We start from the raw sequence: 12,704 nt of genomic DNA on the forward strand, positions 1-12,704 counted from the left end.
TTTGAGGCTTTTAACTGGGAAAAAAAAAGGGAGATAATTTTGACCCAAATTATGACAGTGTTGTAGGCGGGTAGAAAACAGAATTTAGCCACAATTCTCCATCTTTTAGAAGGGAATAATTTATTGCAAAGAGTGTTTAGAAGATGAAGAGCACCAGACTATTACCAGTTAAATTCCGGTGAAACATGTAAATTCCTCCTTTGTGAAACTAAACTGTGCTGATTTCAAAAAGGGGCTTCAAGTTTTCAGACTTCCCTAATGCCCATTCATTTTATAAAATATTGTTTTAACTTGTAATTTCTAGGTTCACTACAAAACACCTGAATGATGAATCTACTTCAAAACAAATTCGAGCTATGCTGCAGTAGTATCCTGAGACAAGTAGATGTTTGTATTGATCACAGAAGATGTGTATGTTTACATAATTTAATACAGTTTGATGTTAATACTTGTGTGTATTTACATAACCATTTTCTTCACATTGCTAAAAATATATGAATCTGTTCATAACCTGACTGACTTTATATAGTGCAACCTGTTTTTATGCTAGGCTTTATCTTCTGACCTTTAAAATACTTTTTTACTTAGATACTTCAGTTATGACAGTTTATCTGTGCATTTTAATCCTTAAACACCTTCTCTATCAGAGAATTAAGTAGTAGTGAAGACAAAATGGAAATCAAATAAACTGAAATGTCAAAGGTACCACAAAAAAGGAACTTTGAAGAAGGAGAAAGTTAACAAGAGGGAAAGGAAAATTCATTGGATGTGTTATAAGAACATGTGCATAGTTTTTTGGTCAGTTTTAGGATCTCATCAAACTACTATGAATAGGAGAATACCTGAATGTTCATCACTCTCATAAAACACATTGTCTTTCCTGTAATAAGTGGAGATCCACCTAATTTTAAGAATTATGTGGTGGCTGTCATCCAAAAATGTATTGCAAAGAGATAATTTTACCTTTTTAATTAAGTATAATGTACCTTTCAACAATTGAGGAAATTAATATCCTTTTTCAGATTCAATATAAATAAACAGAAAATGTGTTTAAAGACCATTGATAAATTTTGAAAAGTCTGAATAATTTTATTAGATTTAGAAAGAAAAGGGAAAATACTAATGCCTTGACTTAACTGGACAGAGTTTGTCAGTGTAAATTTATCAGAATGAACATTAGCTCTTTGGCAGCTCTAGCTGGTAAGTAATTTTTTTGCTGATCTAAACTGGGACACTCTTCTGTAGCAGCAAATTTCCCTAGTGTCAAATTGGCCTCATCAAACTAGGGATGATATAAATTTAAGAGCTGAGCTGTTCTTAGGAACTCAAGTTCCTTACAATGTTATTCATTAGATGATTCAGAGTCAACACAGAAATATTTGTCAGCTGACTGCTCTTCATTGGTTTTTGAGATGTGATTGATACTTCAAGGAGTTGAATTCCTTGCTGCGTTGTTTGTTCTTACTTTCTAGTAAATTTTCCAGTAAATGGAATAGAAATACTTTGCCAAAAGCAGCAAAGTGCTCATGCTCTGTTAAGTGTGTGTCTTCTGGGTGGTCTGCAGTTGCTGTACATATTTTTGCAGAGGTCACGTTCTGAAAATGTGTTTGATTTTGTGTACTTTGCTTGCATTATATGTGTGAAAACTCCAGTGCTTGTGCACAGATTCAGATTTACATTTGCTTATTCCTGTGTACATATATCAGGGTTTGTATGCTTTCACTGGAATTTTCATGCATATCACTTCTAAAAACATTACCTTAAGACTTTGAAGATGCATTTGGTCTGCTGAAACTTGGCTGCGCTGTGACAAATTGTATCATTGAACTCAGTTCTTAAACAGTATTAATATCACAAGTTCTCTGGAATAGGGATTGACTTAAGAGTTTATTTCTGAGCAGAACAACCACTATGATGTTTCTCAGACCTGATCAGAACCCACAGGTGCCAACATCATACATGTGGTGATACTGGACAGCACCACATCTCCAGCATTCCTGTCACATGCCTGCGGTTGCAGCAGCCGATCACTGTGTTGTCGGGAACAGAATTAGAACTCACATTAGTTTTTGTTGGTTCTTTTTTCTGGAAGCAATGATCACACTGTTTTTTCCCAGTAGTAAATCCACTGTTTACAAGCTCCATTTTTAATGAGAGGACATTTAAAAAGGTGTATTAGAGAAAATCCTGCTTTGTTCATAGTCACTTCCAGTTAGGTGAATCTAGGTGGATGACAGACCATTCTGTTGAGCTTTGAAGTTAATACATGCTTACCTGCAATTATTTGTCAAACAATGAAGTCTTCTCTTTAAGTAGCCCAGAGAAAAGCTATTTGTCACTTGTATAATAAAAGTGTAAACCTTAAATCATTCCGTGAGTTGTCATGTGCTGTTTGCTGAAGTCACAGAATTTCTTTGCCCGCTTTGATGTTTTTGTACAGAAGTTTGTTTGGAATAATAAAAAGTTTGGTACAGTAAGCACTGGGACTCTCTGTGTTTAGAGACAACATAAACAGATTGTGAAATACCTCATTTAATGTTCTTGACACTTGTCTGTCATCTTGATAAGGGGAAAATGTTGATATTGCTGAGGGCATGAATCTCTTTTCTGTGATTCTTATATCTTCACATTAGTCATACTAGCCTATGGTGACCATCTCAGGTTTGTGTTTACAGTCAGTAAGGTCACCAGAGGATGATTGATTTAATCATAAGGTAAGTGCAAATGAATTACTTTTGGAAGAAGAGCTGTGTAGACTAATGGTCAAAGTTATTGTTCTCCATTTTGATGGTGTTTCTTCTTATTTTGTCTCATCATTATGTAAGAATACATGTTTGTAGTATGATAAATATTTAAGCCTTGTAGTGATAGCACTTCGGAATGTTCATAAATGACTGTGAACAGTTTGGGTCAGAAGAGCCCTACAAATTTGCTAGTTTTGTGGTGGAAGAAAATACTATTTTAGAGTGGTATGAATTTGAAAGACTAAAGTTTGTCACTTCAAATGAATGTGTTTGAAACATAATTTATGACTTCTAGGTAGATTTAGGAAAACTCTGCACCATTTTTTCATACCATATCTGAACGAAAGCAGTCCAGGTGTCCAATTCTCAGTCTGTCAAGGTCCCTCTGCATGGCAACAAAATCATCTGGTGTATCAACAACTCCTCACAGTTTTGTATCATCTGCAAAATTCCTGAAGGTACACTCTGCCCTGCCCTCTGCATCACTAACGAAGATGTTAAATGGTATTGGTCCCAGTATCAACCACTGGGGTACACCAGTAGTGACTGGCCTCAAGATGCATTTTGTGCTGCTAATGACATCCCCTTTGAGCCTGGAGTTCAGCCAGTTCTCAGTATACCTCACTGCCTGTTTATCTCATCCATGGTTCATCAGTTTATCCACGAGGAAGTTATGAGAGGCAGTATCAGAAGCCTTGCTAAAGTCAAGATAAACAAGCCTTCAGGGACATCAGCCAGCTCACTCAACATTTGTGGTGCATCCCATCAGGTCCCATAGACTTGTGTAGGTCCAGTTTGTTTAAATGTTCCCAATGTGATCCTTCTCTGCCAAAAGTTGTCTTCCTTGCTCCAGATTTTTCCTCTGGTCTGAGAGGCCTGGGATTCCTGAAGGCAAATCCTACCATTAAAGGACTGAGGCAAAGACACCACTGAATTCCTTGATCTTTTCTACATTCTTTGTCACCAGGTCCCATACCCCGTTTAGCAGCAGGCACACATTTTCCATAGCTTTCCAGTTGCTGCTGATAAACCTGTAGAAGCTCTTTTTTGTAGACCTTCATGTCTTTCACCAAATTTAAATTCAGAAGAGCTTTGGCTTTCCTAAGCCCAACCATGCGTGCTCAGACAAAGTCTTTACATTTTTCCTGAGTGTCTCATCCTTGCTCTAAATTCCTGCATGCTTTCTCTTTCTGTTTGAGTTTATCCAGCAGCTTTGTGTTCATCCCTGCAGGCCTCCTGCCATCTTTGTTTGGTTTCATGCTTACCAGGAAGGGCCATTCTTGAGCTTGGAGGAGGTGATCCATGGAAATAAGCCAGCTCTCCTGGGCAAAATCGTTTCTCCAGTGCTGTATCCCATGCAGTGCTTCCAACCAGATCCCTGAACAAGCCAAGTTAAAACTCCCAAGCAAAATCTTTTTTGTAAATCATCTTGTGGCTGTGTAGTCAGAAATATGCTTTTAAAATTGCATGTTTTCTAGGACTATTAGAAGTGCATGATTGTGTGAACATCAAAAGTCAAGAAATACAAAATCTTGCATATCCAAAAGTTTGCTACTAGTTGTGAATAGTTGGAAAAGGTGAGGTTTTGATTTTTTGCTTTAAAAACTAGGGCACTAATTACTGTTCTCTTACCTCAGATTAATTCTCTAAGGCAAAATTACAGAATCTGTTACTTCATACCTTGAAGCATGTCAGATAATGCAGTGCAAGCAAGCAGGCTTAAACAGTGACATGAATTTGATTTGCCAATAAGAAGATAAACCCCATTTTGGTTAAAAAAACAGAATGAAAAAACTAGGATTTTAATTTAGCAATCTTTTAGTAATGCTTCCTGCTACAGACTAATAAATGTGAATTCCTGACTGCCACATAATCCAGATTCTGCAAACACAGAATTCTCTTTCACACTGATTTGAGACAGAGGTAACTCAGTTGATTTCAATAGACCTGTTTCTGATCGACACAGGTGTAAACAATACTCTTTGTCTTTTCTCAGCCATGGCCTTTGACCCAAATTTCTTACTGCTGACCAAACTGAGACTTCTAGTGAGGATCAATGACATAACATGATAATCTTGCAAAGATCTCCTGTGCTTGACTGCTTTGAAAATAAACTTAAATGAACAATTAAATAAATAAAATTAAAATGAACAATGCAGTAGGTGTTCCAGAAAATAAGTATATAGTTTAAATGTAGACCAACCAAGTACTATTCCCTAGTTTAAGAGGAAGACATATCATGATTTTCCAACAGATATTAATTTGGGGTCCAGCTGGAATTAATATTACTCTCTTGTCTTGGATATTTCGGCTGTTGACAATTAAATATGTAGACTTGGGTATTAAGAACTTAGCATACCTCTTGACATTTTAAAATTGCTAACAGAATTTAAAGGTTAAAATATTACTATGTGACTTGGATCAAAGTTGCTGTTACAGCTCATGATAATTCTCATTCTGATTCTGCATCCACTTGAATGAAATTTCAGGGTTTAAAGAAGTTTTCTGTGGATTTTAGTGATGTGTCAAACAGCTGCTCTCTTACTGCCTTGAAAATTGTGGAAGAGTTTGTCTTCTCTAGACACACAAAAGAAGCTGAAAGAGGACAGTGAAAGATGATCTGCCTCAACTGGCTTAGATCTTCCATGATGAAAAGAGAACAAAGCACGAGGCTCAACATGGATGCAGTCACCTGTCCTGTGGGTGGTTGACATGGCAATGTCATCCAAGTCCCTGTTAGATGGACGTGAAAGGCTTTGACCAGGAAAGGACTCTACCCAAAATGAAGAAACTTTGCTTTACAGACACAATTTTAGGATGCCATGGTAGGAGGAAACTTAAGGGCTCTCTCCAACCTTGCCTCTCTCCCCAGGGCAGCTGCACAGCACTGTGCAGAGTCTCACATTCCACTCTAGCTGCTGCCTGAGGGCCCTCCTCAGGCCATGACATCTGCTCTTTGGTGCTTGTCATTATTGAGTGATGTAAAGCAGTGTGTGATGGAATGTGAGGTAGCTCACTTTGGCTCATCTGTGTGCAACCTCCATCTGCCTTCTGGTCCTTTACACAGAGTGAATTTAGAGAGATGGGCATTGAACCTCATTTTGAGAACATTTCTGACAAGGTTATTGAAAAAACTGGTCTTACACAGTTTTCTCAATAATATTAAGATTTGACAATTTCAGATATATTTCTAAATCAAATGCGGTGGGTTTTATGATTTTAATTTTTTGTACTAGAATTGTCTATGCAGTTCCTATTTGTGTCTTTTTACTCATAATAAAGAAATATCTGATGGAGTGGATTTTGGGAAAACAAATGTTTAAATCAATTTAATGTACTTTTTTTTTTATTGCATATAAACACTTCACTTCAACTATTAAACTCAGGCTTAAATAACATGCAGCATCAAAACTCAAAGGCTCCTTAATAGAAACCTTCCCAAACAAGATTCCTTAGAGGGGACTTGAATTAGATTTCTTAGATGAACTTACTGAACAGATATATGTGGTCCTAGCTGCTGAGATACCAAATATATCAATAGAAGACTGAAGCAGGCATTGAATCTCTATGGAAGTTTTCAGTTTGGAGAAAGAAAAGTTGTGCTACCTAATTAAAGGATTTTTGGAGATTTTTGTTATGTGTTTCTGATGAAATGTACGTATTGGTTCTTCTGGTCAGTTTTGGATTACCCATACTCAGGTATACATTCATAATAATATCAATGATACTCATGCAATGAGAAATTCTTTTAACCACTGACAACCAATTCTTTGCAGCTGCGTTTTAAAACTACAGAGTGAATGCCACATTTGTTTTACACAGCCTGTCAAATTGACATTTGCTTTATTAAATTTGGAAGCTTAAGATTACTTTTGTTCAGTAGTTTCACATTCACATTGAAGCCCACTATTCTGATTATATGTTGTACAACTGTAATTACTTTGAGACACAAATAAGACCAATTTTTTTCTTTATTTTTGTCATTCACTATATAACTGTCCAGATTTTTAAATAATACAATCCAGTCTAGGTTAAATAAAGTCAGCAAAAGTACTCAAATGCATGCTACCAGAAAATTGCTGAAAACTTCTGAGACAAGATTATTTTTCAAACAAGTATCATTAGTCCTTCTCATATGTATAAATCTGGGGGGTTACTGTTACAGATATTACCTGAGTGTGCAAGTAGTTCAAATCAAGAAGCACAGTGTAACTGAGCTGAGAAAAGACCGAACAGTTTTGTTAAGAGTTTGACCCAGGTGCCCAAGGCAATGATCACTCTTCATGTTGGAAAGTTAGAGATTCCTCAGTTCTTTCATACTGATGAAATGTAAAAAAAAAAAAAAAGTCATTCCTCTCTGACCCCAAGAACAATTTGAAACGCCATACTTAATAGAAATCAGTCTATACAGTCTAACAAGCAAACACTGTGGTTTTTAGCTTTTGAAAAGTACAGTCTTCAATTTAATTGAGATTATTTTCATACCAGGTAGTAGTGGGCTACTTATGTGTAAGATAAAAGGCCCAGGAAATAGCAAAGATTTGGCCTCATGAAAAGTCATTTTTGATTTTGCATGTATATGGAAAGTTCAGTTCTCCTGAGGTGTTCATTCAATTGTATCACAATTAGAAACTTCTGCTGAAAAAATTCTCAGGGACATCTTCTATTGACTTCATGGGTCAAGAAGCATAAAAATGAAAGATAGCATTCTAGACTTGACAGTGACAGGTCATTGACCTCCCTGATCTTGAAAGCAAAATGAAAATAACTAATGGTCACAGTACTGGTATCAGAGCTCCTAAAATGTCATCCTCTCACCCTCTTTTTAATGGCATTAATTTTTTAATTTCTTTTTATCATCTCTTTTCAAAATTAGAAAATATATTTTTGCCTCTATTTGAAGTAGATTAATTCTTCCATAGCTTTGTTCATCTTAACCTGATATGCTTTTTGAAGCATAGAATTTTGTGTCCTGTCTGCCATAAACATCTTGAAAATACAAGTGACAGGAGTTACAACTTTAGTTTTCATGTGACATTTCAAGGGACAACACTTGGAACAGCCATAGGCTTTGCTTGAGGTAGGAAATTATGTCCTATGTGCAGTCCTCCAAAGAGTATGGAGAGACAGACCTCTAAAGAACCTCATTCTTTGTATTAGGGTAGACTAAATTGCCTCCAGAAATCACAGAATCATAGAATGCTTTGGTTTGGAAGGGACCTTAAGTATCATCTAGTTCCAACTGCTCTGCAATGGGCAGAGACACCTTTCACTAGACCAGGTTACTCAGAGCCCCATCCAACTTGTCCTTTAACACTCCCAGGGATGGGGCATCAAGAACTTCTCTGGGCAACCTTTTCCAGTGCCTCACCACCCCCACAGTAAAGAATTTGTTCCTAATACCTAATCTGAACTTACTCTCTTCCAGTTTGAGGCTATTGCCCCTTCTTCTGTCACTATACACCCTTGTAAAAAGTCTCTCTCCATCTTTCTTGTAGGATCCCTTCAGGTACTGGAAGGCCACAATTAGTTTACCCCACAGCCTTCTCTTCTCCAGGCTGAACAATCCCAATTCCCCCAGCCTTTCCTCATAGGAGAGGTGCTCCATCCCTCTGATCATCTTGGTGGCCCTCCTCTGGACTTGCTCCAGCAGGTCAGTGTCCTTCCTGTGCTGGGGACCCCAGGGCTGGATGCAGCACTGCAGGTGGGGTCTCAGCAGAGCAGAGCAGAGGGACAGAATTCCCTCCCTTGCCCTGCTGCCCACGCTGTTCTGGGTGTGGCCCAGGATACAATTGGGTTCCTGGGCTGTGAGTGCACACTGTTGGCTCATGTCTAGCCTGTAGTCCACCAGCAACCCCAAGTCCTTCTCTGCAGGGCTGGTCTCCATCTGTTCAGCCCCCTGGTTGTAAGGATACCAGGGATTGTCCCGACCCAGGTGCAGCACCTTGAACTTGGTCTTGATAAACTGCGTGAGATTCCCATGGGCCCACTTCTCTGTCTCTCCACTGTTGCCTGTGGAGATCCTTGGATGAAATGCCATCTCTTACAATGACCTTCAGGAGAGGTGACTAACTGTGAAAGTGTTCCCAGTATCTGACAGTTTTTGCTTTGAGTGTTGCCTGTTGCTATCCTGTGCTGGGATTTCTGCAACAGCAAGAGAGAGGCAACAAAAGCAGCAATATAAAATAAATGAAATGGCTTTCATTTTCATTTAGTTTATCTTTGAGGATCTGATTCAAAGCCTGTTTGAGTCATTAGCTTTCAAATTGCCAAGCTGAAAATAAACCAAAAAAAGGCCAAGCAAAACCTCTTTATTCTTACAAGTTGTAACTTTTTCTTCATGTATGCTAATAAATCATCTTTTCTGTCTAGTAGCACTCAGCTACCTGACAGCATCACCAGCAATGCTAATTTCATCAACAGGGTTCAGCAGTTCAACCTTACTGGGTTACTAGGAACTCCTTTGACTTACTCTCTCTGGTCTCTTCCATCTGTATCCACTTAGAATAAATGTCCTCTAAATACGATGTTTTAAGACATGTTACCTTACATTTGCCCAAACATACGTTTCGTGCTCTGCAACAGTGGTGGAGAGTTACCCAAAATTTCTTTAGTGATGTCCAGTTGAGATTCCGTACTCATTGTATGTTGTAATTACAAGACTCTTAATTGTAGTTTGAAATAATTTTCAATTCTAAATACAAGTAATTGTTCAATTGGAACTATTCAATAGATAGAGCACTTACATCAGTAACAGTATGCAACAATTCATAAAATCACAAAGCTGTTTTATCACATAGATTCTAGAAAAAATCTCTACTAAAATAAAACTAAAGAGTAAATTCAAATACTATCTGTTTATATTATTATATTTTGTGGGTTTGCTTGCATTTTAAAATAAATATACTCCCCATTTTATGCCCATTACTGTGTTTGCTTTCTTTGAGATATAAGGAGTGTTCGCTGATAGAACAGGGTCTAAGTGTGGATTCTAGAGCACACAGAGGAAAGATTTGCTCCTGAAACCACTCCAAAAATTTTGCTTATCCAAACAAAGAATAGTAAACATTCAGCTCAGCTGGAGATTTCAGCATCAGAACAAACCACTGTTCAATAACAGCTTTCAAAGCTGTGTTGATATTTTACATTTAAATCCTTTGAAGAAAATTACAAACTACTGATGGGCAAACAACTAACAAAAGAATTCAAATTTAAGTTGAGCTTCAATTTGAACTGCATTCAGTAGAAAGACTGCATGAATCTTGGCTGACTTTGGGACAGGTTTAAGCTGACTTTTAATGATTACCTTTATTCTGAAGACAGATCAGGCATGACTAAGTTATAGCTCATTCTCATTTTAAGTTTATTTTGATGATATGAGTGAGAACTTTTCTGAGTAACGTTGAAGGACTGGGTCATTTACTAAGACTGAATTTGCTTTCATTGTTTGTGTTTTTCCCTGAGTTACACTTGATTGCTATAAACTGCAAACATTCTACCAGCCATGGGCAAAACCTCTCTGCTGGCATAACCCTATTAATATAAGTGTCCTAGACATAAAAAGCAGCCTTTATCACAGATATGGTATGTTGCATGAGGCAAAGGCTGTAATGTGCTATTTATATCATGAAATGCAATGCAGCATAGGGAAGGATAGAATTTGGCCCTTAGTTTAATCTTATTAGGCATTTATTTTTTCTTGGTGTTCATTGTGAGACAGATTTCTCCCTTATTACCAGTTCCTACTCTGGCAACCTTTTTTCCCTGTACTTATATTTCATAGAAATTTTTTTTTTTATTTTTTTTTTTTTTTTTTTTTACTTCTGATCAGATCTGCTTTTTTCTTATAGGGAAAGAAAATTAAAAGACTGGTCTGTTATCTCACATTTCAGTTAAGTCTAACATAGATTTGCTTAGGGGTAAAAAAGGTTGAGGAAAAAAGGGAAATGTAAAAAAATGAATAATAAATGGCATATAAACAGAAGCAGATTTTCTGTGATATGTTACCCCTGATAAACTTGATAATGTTTCCCAAATGTGTTGCCTTGGTTCAAATCCAAATCTACTGGTCAGGTTTTATGTGCTATTTTTAATTTTACTGCTTAAAAAACTTTACATCATCTTGTAGGAATTCCCTCCTACTGCATGGCTGTATCTAGTTATTTGTAGGTTAAAATTCATCTTAATATAGATTCATATAAAACATATGTCACCACAGAGGCAGCAAAAAGGCAGATCTGGGTGGGTAAAACAAGCTGGATTTGTAAGGAAACTCTTTTTTCTTTCTAATGAAATATGTTTTCCTTTGAGGTCACTCTGCTGTTTGATATTGTAGACTCCAAGGTCTTTCCATTCAGTAAACTTTCCTTGCCCTTTAAACAGTGAAATCAGAACGTGAGAGGCGAATACAAACAACCAGGGACAGGGAGACCTGGAAATGTTTAGGATCCACAAAAAGCCTCTAGAACTAGGCTGTGACCTTGAGGTATTGAAAAGCAGTTCAGCTCTTTGGAATACTTAAAACCAGAAAATTTGTCCTGTACGCACTGCTGTACTGACTTGGTGGGGTTACTGTAGACTGATAGGAATGGAGATATTTTTAGAGAAGAAATTTTTTCGACATAAAATATTAAAGATCTGGAAGCATTAAAATGGACTGAAAAAGGAAACGAATTTCGCTTCCAGTGGCACAATACTGATATGAGAAAGCAGAACCCCAGTAACAGAAGAGCTATGCAGTGTTACTTGCTGCTCAGTCCATTAGGTAGTGGTTTTTCACCATTATCCCATAGCAAGTAGGAGATATGCTGCAAGTAATATCCTTAAATACTGAGTTCATGCTTCAGTACACCAGCCTTAGCTAATTCCAATATTTTGGAGCAGGTTGGGCCTGATGAACTTCATCATAAAGAATTTGATGAACTGGCTTAGCATAGAGTGTAGTTTGCCACTTCTAAAGGGGAGATGAGTCATGTGCCTGCCCTTAGAAATCAGGTAGGGGTGTGAAAATAAGAGCCTGCTTAGATAATGGGCTGTGTCACACCATGTCAAAGCAGTGCAATCTCCTTAACAGAAAAAAGTAGCAGAGAAGAAGCAGCAATATCAAGTCATTTGCCTCCATGAAGCTTTTGATACCACCTCACACAGATGGTCTGTAAACAGCTAAAGAAATGTGGTCTAGATAAATCTGTTACAGGGTAAACCCTGGAATGCAGACACTCCAGCTGTACAGGGGCCAGGGCACAGGTGTGAGCACCGAGAGCCTCTCAGTGCCTGGCACACTTCAGTCCCACAAGAAATGCCTTCAGCCTTTGCTCTGTCAGTTGTGACAGTGCTGTTTTGGAGGCAGAGACAGAACAAGGGTATGGTTGTAGCCATATCATGCCAGTCAGCCCACTGGCCAGAGACTAGACGTGTTCAATTTATTAGTAGTGATATAACCTTTTTGTGTAGGCACTTTGGATCTTACTCTGGCTAACTATGATTCAAGAAGGTAGAGATGTTGAATGAGGAAAAAAATGGTTCACCAGACATGTTTTGAATTACATTATACCTTTTGTGTAGTTATTCCTTTAAACAAACACCAAAATATGTTCGTTTGTATTAAGAAAAACATTTGTTTAAATGGTTCATTATTAACTGGTATTATATAAAACTGTAGCCAGGTGATGAAATAGCAACTCTGCCATGTAGTCTAAAATATGAAGGACTTAGAAGGCATTTCTCATCCTCTGCTGAAGTACCTTAATTGATTTAAACTGTAAGAATTTATCCTGACTGAAGTTTATGAACATTAAGACAAAATACTAACATTCTAATAATAATATTTTAAAGCTTCAGTGTAAATGAATGGATAAAATATCCTTGTGCTAGTTCTCACTAGGAAAGCTACCTCTTTGCCTTTGTTTACCAGTTCATAAAACAGGGATAATTAGGCAAGGCTAGATCATTTAATCAGTT

General features: G+C 37.4%; 2 protein-coding genes across 14 annotated transcripts in view; both read left to right on the top strand.

The window, feature by feature from the left end:
* Positions 1-2,371, top strand: part of CYRIA (CYFIP related Rac1 interactor A) — a 53,690-nt gene extending 51,319 nt beyond the window's left edge. For all 13 annotated transcript variants that reach the window (XM_051778367.1, XM_051778361.1, XM_051778360.1 and 10 more), the window contains one exon: positions 305-2,371. In XM_051778367.1, coding sequence (XP_051634327.1) covers positions 305-368 — 64 coding nt within the window. In that variant the 3' untranslated portion in view covers positions 369-2,371. The remainder of the gene's footprint in view (positions 1-304) is intronic.
* LOC127466875 (uncharacterized) overlaps positions 1-12,704 on the top strand; it is a 242,078-nt gene that overhangs the window by 124,804 nt on the left and 104,570 nt on the right. The gene's annotated exons all lie outside the window — the stretch shown is intronic.

This window comes from Manacus candei, unplaced genomic scaffold, assembly GCF_025592945.1.
Source record: "Manacus candei isolate 608988 ecotype Guabito, Panama unplaced genomic scaffold, ASM2559294v1 h1tg000011l, whole genome shotgun sequence".
NCBI classification, from domain to species: domain Eukaryota; kingdom Metazoa; phylum Chordata; class Aves; order Passeriformes; family Pipridae; genus Manacus; species Manacus candei.